Source organism: Rhinolophus ferrumequinum, chromosome 6 (assembly GCF_004115265.2).
Source record: "Rhinolophus ferrumequinum isolate MPI-CBG mRhiFer1 chromosome 6, mRhiFer1_v1.p, whole genome shotgun sequence".
NCBI classification, from domain to species: domain Eukaryota; kingdom Metazoa; phylum Chordata; class Mammalia; order Chiroptera; family Rhinolophidae; genus Rhinolophus; species Rhinolophus ferrumequinum.
Window position 1 is genome coordinate 475,376 of NC_046289.1, and position 16,112 is coordinate 491,487.

The window sequence follows — 16,112 nt, forward strand, 5'->3', positions numbered from 1 at the left end:
GTTCTTAGCCTCCTCACCCGTCCGTGTCCCGAGACCCGAGACCCGGGGGTCTCCAAGGCGCAGATCGGAGCTTTGGGTTCTTCTGCCGGAGCCCTCCGGGGCCCCCACCTCCCGGTCGTTCGGCCTCACAGCCTCCCCCCACCCCCGGCACCTGCGACTCGGCGGAGTCCGCGGCGGGAGGATGGCAGGTCGGGGAGGGCGCTGTGGCCGCCGACAGGAATCACACAGCAGGCGAGGGAGGGCCTGGGGGAGCGCCCCCCCAGGTTTATTAGTGTCGCATCAGCACCTTGAAATAGTCCATGTGCTCACATACGTGAGTTTAGAATCTGTTCCCCCGAAAGGCTGTTTACATTAATCCTGTTTTCCATTAAAAAGAAAGTAGCAACACGTACATCCTAGAAACCAAACCTCACAATGAACTGGGTGGGGGTCTGCAGGGTCAGCTCCAGGGGGCGCCACCAAGGTCAGCCCTCAGGACGCTCCCTGCAGACCCCCCTGCCGGGGACATTTCTCCCTCCCGCCACAGGAAGGGCAGCACAGGTCCGGGGAGGCATCAAGGAACAGGTGTTGTCAGGCAGCTGGCCCTCCAGAACAAGTGGCTTGGTCGTGTGACGAGTGTCCCAGCACAAAGGCCAGACCCCAGAGGGCAGTCAGGTCTTCCCATCTGGAAGTGAGGACAGTGCCACAAGGCTGGCCTTGGCCACTCTGATCCCGCCCCTTCCCCTCTGCCTCTGCAGACCCCTGGTTCTGGGCTCGGGTCCTCTCATCCCCAAGCTGTGGCCATGACACAGAATACTTGCCTGCATGCTGCAGAGACAGTGACCCAAGGGACAGACATGGGAAGAGGGAAGCAGATGGCTGGGCTACAGGACCGAGTCTGACCCCCACGGGGCCTAGGCAAGAGCAGAGCCTGCCACACCACCCAGGAGGAGCCTCGCCTTGCCCCATGGTGACTGGCAGCTTAACTTTTTGAGTTCCAGTTACCTTCGGTCACCCAAAGGGCTGGCAACCCCTGCTCTGAGGGGGCTCCTTTTGTCCTGTGGGGTCGCTGTCCAGGGTCTGCATTCTCTACATCCCACACTGCCCTCCCCCATGCTTACGGCTGCACTAGCTGTCTCAGATGGTGTTGGCTTGTGTCCCATTCCTTTGAGGGACAAGGTGCTTTTATGTGTATCCTGAGAACAGCTCCATGAGGTAGGCAGGGGATATGTGACTATCTCCGTTGAGCCAATGGGGAAACTGAGGCACAGGTGAATGAAGCCCAGGTCTCAGTGGGTCACGGTGGCCGGGGTGTGCACGACCTCCAGGGCACTGAGGCACAGCACACCACCAGCGGTCTCTGCAGGGCTGGGGAACAGGGTATCCTCCCCTTAAGTGTATAAGGACACAGCCATGGAAGTGGACAAGAAAGCACATGGGGGAGGATGGCTCCAGGAAAGGGGCCACCCACAGCCAGGATGGACAAGACAGCCCCTTTTGGCCCCTTCCTCCAAAACCAGCTCTGAAGCTAGAAAGCTAAGTCAAGGCCATTTCACCTGTACCTGTCCTGTTGAGTGACCTTTGGCAAGTTAACTTCAGCCGTGACAAAGGCCCCAAGGCCAGTGGTGGGAACAAGGGTGGGAGGCTTAAGGTCTCATGGCTCACTCGCTTCTCAGTGTATCTGCAGGTGGATGCCTCACAGGCTGCCCAAGGGGTAGCTGGCTCAGTGGCCTGCGCCCTTACCCCAGGTTTTCCCAGGGAGGGGCAGGGCCCTAAGGCAGAGTTCAGTTTCAGGCATCTGGTCCAGGCGTTGTTTGGAGGTGGTGTATTTCAGCAAGGGGCTCTCGTGGTGAAGGGCCCTCTGTCCAGCATTCTGTGCACAGGCACCTGAGGCGTGGGATGCACCCAAGGTCATGCCCAAGTCCCATCCGCCAACTAGACCCAAGGCCCTTGGCCATGGACACTGACCCTGACTAGCCACCTGGGGGAGGAGGTAAGCAGGTAGGTCACAGGTAAGAAAGGTGAGCCCTCCCCCACTCCCCAAGGATGGGACCCCTCTGTGCTGCAGGCTGCTGGTGAGGCCTGTTCTCTGAAGCACAGGGCGGCTTGCAGCCCATGCATTTGGCACTGTTTTCTGAGCACAGCCTGCATGGCTCTCAGCCTTGGGAAACCAGGCCCACAACCCTGTGGAGGGCTGCTGGGATCCCAGGGCCACACAGGGCAGAGGCTAAAGGCTCTTCTTGTGGAGACCTGGAGTGTGGGGTTTGGGGGAGGCAGCAGGACTGGGGAGTGCCCTGGCTCCTGGGAGGTCAGGATGTCCCTCCTGCTGCACGGGAAGGCAGAGGGTGGGACCCAGTTCTCTCTGAGGAGCTTGGCCTAGAGAGGCCGGCCAGCTCCTATACCTACCCACACTCCAACAGTGCCGGGCTGCCCTGCCTGAGCTTTCACTGGCCACATTAGTGCCGCAGGTGACACAGACACCTGCCAGGCAGCAGGTGGGGCTAGGGCTGGGGGTAGGAGGACACTGTGCTTGCTAAGTTTGGGGCACAAGGATGTCTCAAGAATAGCCTGAGGGAGTGCGTTATGGGAGGCGGGTGTGGGCTGGGCAGGGGGAAGTGCTGGCTGGCTCTGCCCAGCTCCAGGCGCTAGGACTTCCGAAGAGCAACGTCTATTTGGCAGCTACATTGTAACATGTATTTAGAAGCATTAAAAATATCTGCTACTGTAAGACCTCCGCTGCCTGTGAGGCTGGAGTTTATTGGGAACCAGGAGTGCATGGTGCTGGGGCCGCTTGGCTGCCTGGTCGGTGGCTGGGGCCCCGGGCTGGGCTGACCGGCCTCCATGTTCTGCTCAGGACGTGGCCTCTGGCGGCCTGGCTCTGTGCCTGGGCATGCAGGCCACCGCCGGGGCCCGGCTCCCTGAGGAACAGAGTCCTGGCTTTCAGGGAGGAAGGACACAAAGACGAGAACCTTTCTTGCTGGGGGCCTGGGGGGCAGGTTCTGAGGTCAAACGCTTTTGGGGATTCCCCCGCTCGGGGACTGCCTGCCAGTCCCCGCGCTGCCTCCCAGAACATCCTGGTTAATGAGCAGGGCAGTTAGGGGCTCCCAGCGGGGACCGTGCGTTAGTTTCCAGGTTGTGAGCACATTCGGACGTTAAGACGGTTTTTGTTTGTGTTTTAAGGATCTGTCTCTGTAGTAAACTGAAATGTTAACAGGAAAGCAGCGGGGCCCTCCCGGCGCTCGGCCGTCGCAGGGCTGCAGGGCGGCGGGCGGGCTAGAAGGTGGACTTGGAGTGTCCGAAGGTGCAGATGGGGAAGTGCTTGACGTGGGAAGACCACTGGGCTGCCAACTGGAAGAACTTGACGTCGTTCCACTCCACGCCGTCGATGAGGACTGTGGAGACAGGACCGCCTGACCCGCTGCCCAGTGGGCCCGGACACAGCACAGGCTGCGGGGCGACAGCCCAGGGCTCCCAGGCTCCTGGGTGACACACGCCTGCTCCTACCGCCCGAGGTAGGCGGACCTGCTGGCCGGGCCTGCCACCCACCCTCCCTCCACTCTGAGCCACCCGATGAGGCCACCTCTCCCCAACCGACCGTGGGGAGCTGCTGGTCCACACCCCTCTGCCCAGCCCGTATGCAAACCAGGTGGCAGACACCCTCCATTTAAACCAGAAAAGTCAAGGCAGGGAGGCTGGCGGTTCTCGAAACCCGAGGCCATCAGACTCTAGCTCGTGGGAAGAGAAAACTGTGAGCCCCCGGAGCCCCATTTCAGTCAGGGTGTAGTGTCTTCCAGAAAACACCTGAGACACAGCCAGGCTTCGAGAACAGCAGACAGGATCGAAAAATTATTGCTCGGAACTTGAAAAGCTGTCACATGCACACAAGTGCCTTAAAGACACGTGTTCCGAGCACAGCTCGGATGCCCACCCCACAGCAAACAGGCACTTCCTGTGCTCACTCAGGAAGGTGCCCATGGGGGCTGCTGTGCTCCCTACTTTCGACAGGACCGGGGACCCTGGTCAGGACCCAGCTGCGGGGACGCCGGGCCAGCCGGGGCCTGCGGCCGCTCACCCCGCAGCATGTTCTGCTGGTGCTTGGCCGTGCAGATGAGGCGGCTGATGCCCTGGATGCACTGGCTCTTGGACTCCGCGTCCTTGTCCTTGGTTTTCTTGGGCAGAAACATCACTAGGAGGGAAGGGGCCATGCTGTCCTCCTGTTGCTCCTCCAGCGCCTGGGGTGGCCCTCCGACCCTGCCCACCACATGCCCACTTCTCACCATGCCCGTGGCGCCTGCCCGTCCTCCCGCCCAGGTGGCCTCTGCCTGGGGCTCTGGTCAGAGGGGCCAGCCCCACCCCCACCTCACCCTTCTTGTTCTTCTCCTTGGTGACCACGGTCATGGACATGGTGGGCGTGGCCGAGGCCTCGCCACTGCTGGGCAGCCTGCTGACCTGGAGAGACCGGAAGGTGCACTTGAGCGTGTTTTTGGCGGCGGGCAGGTCCTTCTTCTCTGCGTCTCTCTTCCTGTCTGCGGGCTGGGCTGCCGTCCAGTAATCCACCTGCAGCCCCATCAGCTCAGCGCCGACACCCTGGCTGGGGAAGCAGAGGGAGGCTCACCATCCACCCTCACATGCGGGCAGGACGGTGCCAGCTGCTGCCTGTGCTGCCTCGCTGACCTGCAGCTCACTGTAGGGCCATCCCTGGCCTTCTGGGACAGCCAGTCTGTGCCCATGGCCTCTTTGCATTGTCGCAATGCCGGGCTGTCTGGGCCTGCTGCCCCGCAACCCCCCGGCCCCAAGTGCGAAGACTCCCCCAGATCCCACAGTTCAGTCTGGGTGACTTCTGCTCACGAGACACGAGGGCGCCGAGAGGGGCTGCTGACCACCAGCCTACTGTCTCCAACACCTTCTGCCCCTACCGTGGTTCCCAGAACCCCCGTCTGTGCACAGAGCACCCCGTTTACTTACCCTTGTGTCCCTAGCAATGCTGTCCCCAGGCCCCGTGCCCTGCCCGTCACTGACGGGGCATCCTTGTCCGAGATAGCCCGTGTCCTCTCAGCAGTCGTCCATACGTCGCCTCCCAAGACTGCTCTGAGCCCACCCTCCTGCCAGACCCTTGGCTTCCTGGCACCTCAGGAGGTGGCCAGTGACCAGCAGCAATTGGCAGCATTCTCTGACCCAAACCCACTATGGGTGGGGGACAGGAGTCGGGACAGCACATGTAGGGAGCGGGTGGGCGCCACGTGAGCAGAGGAGCCCCCACACAGAGAAGCCGCGTTACCTGGGGGAAGACAGGCCCCCGCTCACTGATGGGGAGGAGGGCGGGGTGGGCGAGGCCTCCTTGGCGGCGGGAGACGTGGACGGCGGGGTGGACGAGAGTACACTAGAGCCCGAGGGTGCTGCATCGTCCGAGTCACCTTTGGGGAGTCGGGGGACGCTGAGTTCCCCCGTTGCTCTGCCCCAGCAGAACCCCGGGCTGGGGAGGGCATGTGGGACACGGGGACCGCTCACTGGGAGGAGCTGCCAGGCCTCCTGGGCTGCCAGGGACCAGCCCTCTCAGTGAGCAGAAATGCCCAGTGGGCATGGACAAGCCTCCCTGCCCGCCCTGCATCCCGTCCCTGAGGGTAGGGAGGATGGGGTTACCTGACGTGGCCGAGGATGGTTCCACTATTCCAACTTTCACCACCTAGAAAGGAATAGGCCTGGCTGGCAGCAGCGTGGGGTGGCGGCCAGCCCCACCGCCACTCAGACCCAGGCTCCAGACCCAGGCAGGGCCCTGGCTTCCTGGGCCGACTAGCTGCCGCCCCCGCCAGTCAGGCTCCTGGGGCAGAGCCAGGTCCCAGCCCCTCCTGTCCATGGGCAAAGCCACGCTCAGGGTCCCACCGCCAGGGCGAGGGACCCTCCCTCAAGGGCCACGTGGGAGACTCCCGCCTTGCAGCATGCCCCTGGCCATCCTGCACTCTGGGAGGGGCCACAGCAGCCAGTGGCCCTTGGGCTGTCCCCGAGCTGCGGCCAGTGCTCAGGACGCACATGACCTTCGGCAGGAGAGGTGTCCTCCCCCATGGCTAACCCTCAGCAAACTGGGAGCCTGTGTGAGTGGCCAGGCCCAGATGTGAGTCAAGCGAGGGCACCGAGGGAGCCCTTCCCAGCTTGGACATGGAGGCCCTGCAGCCTGCACCAGGTGCCTGGCTCAGGCAGGTGCTGCTCCAAACGCCCGTGTGGACTGCTGGGACTCCAAGACCTGTGTGGACGACTGTGGGAGCTACGCAAGATAGAGGGAAGTACAATGACAAGTCATGCTTTGGTCACATGGTGGCATTTCAAGTGTCCAGAGAAGACTTGTGGCTGCTGTATCCAATAGTGCAGGACCGTCCTGTCACTCCAGAGGGTTCCATAGGACAGGCTGCTCTAGACTCATTTCCTCCCAGGATGCCTGACCAGGGTGAGCAGATGCCCCGCTCTGCCCTGTGGCCCACTGGCCAGGCTACCTATGGCTGTCACAGCAGACACCTCGCTGGAGGCCACCAGTGGGTACAAAGCTGCAAAAACTCAGGATAGGAGAGGGACAGCAGCTGGCTGGCACTGAGCCTCCTGGTTTGTAGGCCACACCCCAGGTGAGCAAGTGACACAGGGACACCCCTCCCTGTGCTTTGGCTCATACAAGACGGAGGCACCCCTCTGCCCCCACGCAGGTGGGTCCTGTCCTGAAGCCCTATATCCCTGGGCCCTACCCCCACTCAACACGTGAGAAAGACAACGGGCTTTAAGATGGGGGTACTTTAACATAAGTCCTCAGCTCAAACTGGTGAAGAAGGTTCTGGAATATATCAACTTAATGCAACAACAGGCTGACAAAACTTGACATTTTGGTTAACAGTCTCCCCAGGCAGGCAGAGCAAGGCTACTCACCCCCACGAAGGGAATGAACTTCTGCGAGGACTCCTCGTCAGGGCTGTGAGCAAACACAGGGTTAGCGCTCTCGGGACATGTCCACCCGCCCGCCCACGTGGGTGCAGTGCCCGGCCTGGACCTTCGGGTCCCAGGCCCCATCCCACATGCCGGGAGAGGGGCACAGCTGTCTGCGCTGGAGGGGGTGGGGGAGCCCCCGGGACCCCCAGCGACACTCTGGGCCTCCTCCATGATGGGGGTGACCACCCCAAAACCAGGGCGCAGAGGTTTCACCCAGACAGTCTGGGTAAAGGTGATTCCAACTGGAGATGAGGCTGGGGTGGGAGCCTGTGCCCCAGGCCCTGGGCCTCGCTCACGGGGTGCACACACCCCGCTGTAACACACTGACGCCCAAGGGCAGCTCGCACGTGAGGCCCTCACTCTTGCGTGCTGCCGTCCTGAGCTGCCGGCATGTGCCAGGTGGGGCAGGCTGTCTGCAGCTGGCTCTGGACAGCGGCCAGCACAAGGGTGGCTTCCCTGGAACCGCGGTCAGCACGGAGGCTGGGGGAAGCCCCCGTGGCCAGTCTCTGCAGCCGGCTGCCTGCTGGCCGGGCTCCACCCTGGCCTGGGCTGTGGCCCGAGGGGCCGTCCCATAGGACTCAGGCTGGACAAGCGTGTCCTTCCTGGCCTTTGGGACGGTCCACAGGGCAGGGCCAGTCTGGGCCCTCTGTCCCTCCTGTGGCCTTCGAGAAGGGCTGTGCCTCCTCGGCCACTTCCTTGGCTGGTGGTGTCTGCTGCCGAGGTCCAGCCCTCTGGGCCACTCTCTCAGAGCCACCTCTGTGTTGTTCCCCATACTGCAGAGCCTGTGGCACTCTTCTGCAGATGCCTCTGTCCGTGCTGGCCTGAGGGGTGTCACCAGGTACAGGGTCCTTCGGGAGAGACTTCTGCAGCGAGCAGGCCTGGGGACGGCGCCCCCTGAGAACCAGCTCCCTGGAGCCTGGCTGGCGCTCCCTACAAAGCGTGCCCAGGGGCTGACACAGACACGTGTGGCTGTTCAAGGCTGGTCCTGGCAGGAGTGCTGCCCTGAGCCCTGTCACCTGCATGAAGGGACAGCAGCCACAGCACCCGCCCTCCCCCAGGTGCCACCTAGATATGGGGGTCCACAGTCTCAGCCCCAACACAGCCCACGCCACCTCCATACAACACCTAGAAAATGTGTCTGGATGGAAGAGCCTACAGATTCAGTGTGTCTCACTGAAAATGACCAAACTCCCAGCCTTTCTGTCCTCTCTAAGGGGAATGCAGGCGAAGGAGAAAATGTCCCCCGTTTCCTGTTTCAAACAGTAAAGCCATCAAATGCAGTGCCCAGGCTGGCTTCTGCATGCAAGGCAGCAGGAGGCAGGCGGTCCCGTGGGCTCCTGGGCCCAGTGCATGGGAGGCTCTAGCCCACAGGCCACTCGCAAGCCACTGTCCCCACGACCCTCCCCACGAGCGGCACGCAGGAAGTCAGGTGATGGCCTGAAGGGCCTGGACTCAGAAGCACGTGGCCCAGGGATGCTGCTGGAAGGCTCCAAGCCAAGCTGTACCTCTGGGCCATGCACATAACAGCCAGCACTGGACACGTGCCTGGCGCGACAGGGGTGACACCGGCTTACCCCTGAGACCCCTCAACCTGAACCCTGCTTACAGAGGGGGACACAGGCGTCCGTGGCAGGCGTGGCCACACCCCCAGCTCTGGGTCTCGTTCATGAGACACATCACATGAGCGTCACCTTCACATTGGGGCTCAGGGTGTGGGAGCCGGACCGGGGCACCGAGTATCCCCACTGCCCCCAGAGCCACTGGGCTGCACACGGCAGGTGGGTGACCTCAGCGGGGAACTGGGTGCTATGAGACAGGACCCTCCCTGCAGACGCTCTCAGGGGGCTCAGGATGGAGACGGGTCAGGAGGGCTGCCCACACCCTCTGCTGGGTCTCCTGGGTGGACAGCAGGGTCCTAAGGCTGACCTGCTGACTTCCTGGCCCTGAACTCTAAGGGTGGCCGACACATGGGGCCTTCACGAGGCTCCATCCAAGGCATTCGCAGCCCACTCCCACCCCCAGTGCCGGTGTCACCACTGTAACGCGAAGGTGGGGGGGGCACGGGAGGAGGGTCAGGGTCCCGCAAAACCTGGGCTTGCTGCTCAGATGAGCCAACCAGGGGAGACAAAAAGCTGGGCCCAGGCCACGAGACATGCTGGAGGCTCCTCGTGCCACAAGCCCGGGCGGCTCGAGTGAGGGGCAGTGGGGCACACGGCGGCTGGTCTTTCTCGAGCCCAAGAAGGCCTGTTTAGCAGGGTGGTCCCAGGAGCTCAGACCCTCCCTCTAGTCTGTCCCAAGACCCAGCAGGGAGGCCACCTGGGACCAATGACCCTGCGCTGGGGGTGGGGGGGCGTTCCCAGGAGAGCAAATAACCCAAGACCCAGAGAGGAGGGTGCCCGAGGGAGGGACGAGAGGGGCCGCGTGAGAGGCGGCTCTGGGGAGGCCCGGGGTTCAGCTCTCCGCAGACATGCTCTCACAGTTTTCAAAGGGTGCAGCCTGCTTGGGGTGAAAAGCCCCTGACCCGCATGTGGGGGTATCAGTGTCCGGCCACCTCTCCCGGTGAGCCACACAACTTCTCTGAGAAAACCCTCTGTGCAGGGCACTGACCGCTGTCATCCGGGGAAAGTCCCCGTCCTCGCTTGCCTCGGTCCCCACGTTTGCCATCAGCATTAATGCTGTCCTTCTAGGGCCATCAGCACGGGAGGCGGACTCGTGACCATGTGCTGGGAGCAAAGCCCGCACGCGGCCAGTGTGGTGTCAGCGGCCAGAGGCTCAAACTTGATCCTAGGCACCGGCTTCTAACTTAAGAGGCAGTGCCACAAATGACGTCAGAAATGAAGCACATTTACTCACTGCAGGGCTGAACTCAGCCACTTCTTAAACCAAATCGCGGGACTGAAACAGACAGGACAGCCCACTGGCCGACCGTCAGCTGCAGGGTTTTCTGATCCATAAACCCGCTGGAGTGCTGAGGAAGGGACAGGCCCTGGCCAGTGCAGTCCCGGGAGGAAGTGGGCAGTGGGGGAGTGAATCTGGGGCGGTGGCCCTTTGGGACGCACCCCCACCTGCTGACACTGCTAAACAGCCCTAAAGACCAGCCTGGGGACAGAGGGAGGGCACAGACCCAGAAACAGTGGTACCTGAGGGTAAAGTCAAAATGAAAGTTCTTTTTCCTTTTCAGAAAGCCACCGAGAGAGAAAACAGACATGTTATTGTACGCGCGGAAGCCCAGGCACAGCCAGCAGAGGTCCCCGCGCAGGGATGGTGTGCCCCTCTGGTCAGGAAGAGTGGCAGCTGGGGGCTGCACAGGCCACGGCCCCTCCACAACACTCGAATTAATTTGTCTTCCGCTGTAGGGAAGATGTAACCCTAGGAGTAGAGACGCTTTACCTCGTGTGATTGGCTGCAGAGCCTGCCCGTCTAGCTCACCTCCCAGGGATGGGCCCTTGGCCCGCCCAGGGCTCACAGAGGACCTGCCGTGTCCGAGGCCCTGGCCTGTGCACCCAGCTCCACATCACCCAGGCTGGGCAGCTGGGTGGGAATGTGGCCCCTGGCCCGGGAAGCCCTGGCTGTTGGGGCGTGTGCCTGGATTCAAATGAGCAGGTCACTGCTAGAGGCTGGGCACATGACAGCTGCTCTTTTAACTTTCACTACGGGGAACGGCAACACATACAGAAATAGAGCGATAATATGACCAGCTTACTTTAACTCCCATCTGGGGCCAGTGAGGGGTCCTGTGGTCAAGGACCAGGACACAGCCTTAACTCCAAGCCCAGCTCCGGTCCCACCCCCTGGCCCACCGGGTTTGTCCCTGATGGCCATTCTTGGAGCCCCTAATGTGCCACCCAATGAGCTGGGACACAGGCCGGCTGGGCTGAGATCAGCGGTGGGAGGGAGGCACGCAGAGGGACGGTGGCCACAGGCGGTCTGCGTCTGCAGCATGGGCCTGGGTGCTCTCTTACAGCCCCTGCACCTAGCCCTGGCCAGGGCCCAGCCAGGTACCTCTTCTGCTTGTAGGTCAGCATGGCCTCTGCGATGGGCAGCTGGTGGGCGCAGTTGGCCCCTGCGATGTACTGCGTGATTCTGGACACGATGTCTGGCGTGTCCTGCACTGCACGAGAAGCCCAGCGGCGTGAGGTCCGAGCTGGGCCCCAGTCCACATCTACTTCCCTGAGGCTGCCCAGCAGAGTCCAGCAGTGGTGGCCACCCTGGGGAGGCTGAGGGGCCCTCTGACCTCCACCCTCTCGGGGTCCCAGGCAAGGGCAGCAAGGCGTCCCCAGATCCTGAAGATCCCTCCCTCAGAGCCCCGCCCTGCGTCTCCCAGCCCAGCCCCCCAGCAAGTTGTGTGGCTTGTGGGGACACTCCATGTGCTCATGCAGAGCTACAGCCTGGCAAAGAGGTGGGCACATGGGGGTCTCATCTTGGTGGTGTGGGCCTCACCAGAGCTCTGGGCCTCCAGCTTGTTGAACAGGTCCCTCCAGGCCAGGTCCTGGAAGAAGTTGTTGTAGCGGTAATCCACGGAGCCCAGGTACCTGGCCACAGGGTGGGACCCTACAGGTAGGATAGCGTCAAGGCAGGCGGCCCCGCCCACAGCCTGTGCCCGGCCCCGCCCTCAGCCTGCGCCCGGCCCCGGCCCCGCCCACTGCCTGCACCCGGCCCCGCCCACAGCCTGTGCCCGGCCCCGCCCACAGCCTGCGCCCGGCCCCGCCCACAGCCTGCGCCCGGCCCCGGCCCCGCCCACTGCCTGCACCCGGCCCCGCCCACAGCCTGTGCCCGGCCCCGCCCACAGCCTGCGCCCGGCCCCGCCCACAGCCTGCGCCCGGCCCCGGCCCCGCCCACTGCCTGCACCCGCAGGAGCAGGGAGACCAGAGGCTCTTTGCCGCTGCAGACTAGTCACTTCCCAGCAGACTGACAGGTATAGACGTTTGTAACAGAGCGAACTGTGTAAAGCAAAGCGAGCAGAGCTCAGGGACACAGGGTTTTGGTCATTTAAAGGATTTATAAGCCGCGGTGCATTTCTGACAACAGAAACCAAACGGAGCACTGACTTATGGAGAGCGGCAGAGGGCCTCGGCCTGCCCGTCCCACGCCCACTGCCAAGGCGTCTGTCCAGGCAGGATCCGAGCCTCACCCAGCGGGATGACGAGGAAGCGCATGTAGCCCAGCCAGTCGGGGGTCTTGTGGGACAGCTGCTCCACGAACAGCCGCAGCACGGCGCTGAGGTAGTGCTGTGCGCCCGCCACCGCGATCTTCACGGGCGTCGGGGGCTGCGAGTTGCAGTTACAGCTGCGGGGGGCGGCAGGACAGAGGACGCGGCGTGTCAGGGCGCTGTCCTCCCGGCACAACCGTGGTCACTGCTCCGCCCCGAGCGAGCACGGCCCCCTCCCCTGAATCGGGGCCTGTCCCGCACGGAGGGGCAGCTGTGGCCTCTCTCCACCCTTATGGCCCCCCAACAGTGGGGACGCCCACCAGTCTCCCCCCCAGATCCAGGAGAATCCGGGACTGTGGGAGCCTGCAGGCCGGCACATCTGGAATACACTGGCAGCCCCCACGACGGAGCCACAGGCAAGGCTGGGAGTGGGGACCCCAACAGACAGACACCCAGTGGCAACGCCATGGGCGCGGGACTCACTATCTCTGTATCCGCGAGACGATGGTGCTAAAGGCCGCCTGCACGTCCGCCGCGGAGCACGTGCACACCACGGGCAGTGTGTGCCGCTGCAGGACGTCCGATAGGAACTGGGAAGCAAGGGTGCACGGTGGGCTGCAGTCGCCCCCAGCCCACCCGGCCCCGCTGGGGGGGTGCCAGCCCCACCTGCCCCTGCCAGTCGGCCGTGTTGACGAGGATGATGTTGTCTGGCAGCTGGTCGTCTGAGACGAGGATGTGGTTCAGCTGGTCGTACACGGTCTTCCTGGGGATCTGCAGACACAGACCCGTCCACACGGAAGGCAGGGCTGCCGTGCCCCCAGCCCCCACAGCCGCTGCCCAGAGTGGGCAGAACTCAGCTCTGGACAGAGGTCACAGGCAAAAGGCCCCGTGGGGCCGTCATAGCCGCGAGGACGCAGCTCTGCCTACCTGCAGCTGGCTCCGCGCGTCCGGGCAGCGCTCGCTGTCCAGGCTGTTAGCCCGCTCATTCTGCGGCCGGACCGCCTGCCGCTCCTTCAGGGATGTGCTCCGGCCCCGGCGGCCGGCCAGCTTGCCCTCGGTCCTGTGGGGACAGGCCAGGCTGGGGCAGGCCCACGTGCTCCCTGCCCCAGAGGAGGGGCGCCCAGGGTGGCTACGCAGAGCCTGAGCCTGTGCCCTGAAGGGGCTGCAGCCCAGCTCTCCCAGGGTCTGGCCCCGGGACTCAACCGGCGACACGCGCTATGGGAGCAGACGGCCCTCACACAGGCACCGCCCGTGGGGGTGCCTGCTGATGGGGCCAGGTCAGGAAATGCGAGATCGGGCCAATGATGACCTTCCTCGCCTTCAACGGCAGCCACACTTTGGCCCAGAAGACTTGCTGGCAGTTAGTGACAAGTGGAGGTGTGGGGACCAATGTGGACCTCAGGGTGGCGCCGAAATCAGAATGCTCCTCACCATCAGACAGGCCTGGCGAGGACAGGCGCCCACACCTGCTGACGGGCGTCCCTCCCAGGTCGGCCTCCCTCCCACAGGCACTGCTGGGCCCACACTCCACCCGGGGTGGCCTGTCACCTGCTGGACGGGATGACGAGAGACTCGGTCTTGGTGATACGCCCACTGGGCGGCAGCTTCTCACTGAACACACCCAGGGCAGAGGTCTCCGCCTCTGGGCTGTCCTCAGGCTGTGCCAGCAGCTCCCCTGGGGCGGGTGTGCCCTGCTGGGAGGGGAAGGACACTGCCGGGCCAGAACGCACACCTTGCCTGGGCCTCCTCCCGGTGTGTGTGGGATTGTTCAGGCCTCCTGGGGGCTGGCGGTCCCCGCCTGTGGACACACCCGCACGCGGCCCTGGGGAGCTGCCGAGCTGACCTGACTCCCACCACAGGGCTCCTGGCCCTGGCGCCACCGGGAGACCCACCAAACCTCCCCAAATCTAACACCTGCCCCACAGCCCGGGATACCCACATGGACAGCAGGAACCAGTGTCATGGGGCCTGTGCCTGACAGCAAAGCAGGGCACACCGCTGTCCAGCAGGTGACCCAGCACACCGCTGTCCACCCTGAGCATCCCCAGGGTGGGGTGGCCAGGGGCCCTGATGGTGGTCCCTGGCAGTACGAGCAGGAGCACCTGTGTGTCAGCCCCCACCTGCGGGCCACACCCCTAAAGGCAGCGTGTGGGTAGGTCTGTGCTTCAACAATGACTGGCCGCGGCCTCTGCCTGCTTACGTGAGTCACCAAGTCGGAGACACTGTCACTCGGCTGCTTGCCGCCCGGGGCCTGTGTCTTCTCAGGTACGTCGGCCTATATGGACGAGATGGGCTGTGTTTGACAAGCGTGCCGAGGCTGATCCAACTGTGTGCAGGGTGTTCTGGGCTGGGGGGTGGCCCGAGACACTGGCTGGGGTTTCCTGGACCGTGGGCTCAGGGTTGCCCCACGCCAGTCACCTGGCACCAGGCAGGGAGACCCCAGCCACACCACAAAACCAAGAGCACGTGAACTTTGGGCTTGCCCAGCACCAATGTGTGAGTGACCCCTGGGTGACTGAGACAGGAGGGTGGGGGGGGCCCGGTGGGGGTCCTGGACTCACCGGACTCGGAGGCTCCTTCTGGCTCCGGGTGCTGTGGACGCTCCCAATCTCTGTCTGCGAGCTGGAGTGTGACAGGCCCTCGAAGTATGGCCTGGGGGCATGGGGACAGAGGGGATCACTGTCCAGGACCCTCTCCACACCAAAGGCACAGCCACTGCCCCATGGCACAGCAGCAGCATCAGAAGGCCCCCCACCCTCAAGAACCACGGCGTGGGAGAGACAACAAGCCCGGGAAGCCGGGTGCCTTCTCGTCTGGCACCTGCTGAGATCAGCCTGACCTGTGTCCCTGAAACCCCATTGCTCAGGGCCTTAGGACTGGGCTGGGCGGCCAGCTGCACAGGGTGACAGCTCCACCCCACAATCCTGCTGGAGGACCACCCAAGTGGGGGCTTTGGGAGCCCCAGCCAGCTTGTAGGGGCACAGGAACACGCTGAACAGCACAAGCAAAGCACCATCAGCAAGATCTGGGCCAACCCTGGCCAAGCCGGCCAAACGTCCTGTCCCAGGAAATAGGGACATGGAGAGGGTGGGAGAGACTCAAGATTCAAAGGCACTCAGAAGATAGCTCAAGCTGAAATGATGATTGGGACTCATGTAATGTCTGGTGACAAAGCCATGTGGGGACATGGAAACGTGAGGGGAGGGTCAGGAGCCCTGAGATGGCCACTCCTCACCCCCAGAACTGTGCACCTCTTCTGCCCCTGTCCTCTCCCTGGGAATCCCTGCTGTCACTAGCCATACCAACCACCTCGGGGACAGGTACCAACAGTGCAGCTCCCTCCTCCTGTCTGTGACAGGGACACCGCTGCGGTTGCCAGCACCCATCTCCCCGATGGACAGAAGCCTTGTGGCCTCATACTTGTTGGTCCCCGTGACAACACCCCGGCCAACCAGCACCCGGCAAGACCCCTGACCCCTGACCCAGCCAGCACCCCGGGAAGACCCCTGACCCCGCCAGCACCCCGGGAGGACCCCTGACCCCTGACCCCGCCAGCACCCCGGGAGGACCCCTGACCCCGCCAGCACCCCGGGAGGACCCCTGACCCCTGACCCAGCCAGCACCCCGGGAGGACCCCGACCGCCATCCTACATCCCACCGCCCCATCCCCCACACCAGAGCCACTTGCAGCAAGATCCCATCTACCTCCCCTCTGGTTCCCCCTGACCATGCACCCAACGGATCCCAGAGAACATCCCAGACCGTGGCCTGGTTCCCACCCTGAGCCACCTCTCAGCTCAGACCCCTGGGGCACCCTGAGGAGCCACAGCCCCCGAGCCCAGGCCCTGGCCCCCCACCTGAGCTTGGGCTTGGGGGTGCTCAGGACACTGTCATCGTCCTCCATGTCCGGGCCGCTGTCGCTGGGGTTCTCCATGTCCAGTGTGTCGTACAGCAGGTCCAGGTCCTCCTCCACCTCGGGGACATGCTCTGCAGGGTCCTGCTCCGAGTCCAGGACCTA

General features: G+C 63.5%; 1 protein-coding gene across 2 annotated transcripts in view; it reads right to left on the reverse strand.

Annotated features, from left to right (window-relative positions):
* Positions 1-3,150: 3,150 nt before the first annotated feature.
* Positions 3,151-16,112, reverse strand: part of PACS2 (phosphofurin acidic cluster sorting protein 2) — a 50,633-nt gene continuing 37,671 nt past the window's right edge. For both annotated transcript variants that reach the window (XM_033107672.1, XM_033107673.1), the window contains 16 exons: positions 15,952-16,109; positions 14,656-14,746; positions 14,295-14,369; positions 13,643-13,785; positions 13,022-13,154; positions 12,761-12,865; positions 12,578-12,684; positions 12,077-12,231; positions 11,386-11,496; positions 10,948-11,056; positions 6,886-6,928; positions 5,620-5,662; positions 5,258-5,393; positions 4,344-4,570; positions 4,052-4,165; positions 3,151-3,371 (listed from right to left, as the gene is read on the reverse strand). In XM_033107672.1, coding sequence (XP_032963563.1) covers positions 3,253-3,371; positions 4,052-4,165; positions 4,344-4,570; positions 5,258-5,393; positions 5,620-5,662; positions 6,886-6,928; positions 10,948-11,056; positions 11,386-11,496; positions 12,077-12,231; positions 12,578-12,684; positions 12,761-12,865; positions 13,022-13,154; positions 13,643-13,785; positions 14,295-14,369; positions 14,656-14,746; positions 15,952-16,109 — 1,869 coding nt within the window. In that variant the 3' untranslated portion in view covers positions 3,151-3,252. The remainder of the gene's footprint in view (positions 3,372-4,051; positions 4,166-4,343; positions 4,571-5,257; positions 5,394-5,619; positions 5,663-6,885; positions 6,929-10,947; positions 11,057-11,385; positions 11,497-12,076; positions 12,232-12,577; positions 12,685-12,760; positions 12,866-13,021; positions 13,155-13,642; positions 13,786-14,294; positions 14,370-14,655; positions 14,747-15,951; positions 16,110-16,112) is intronic.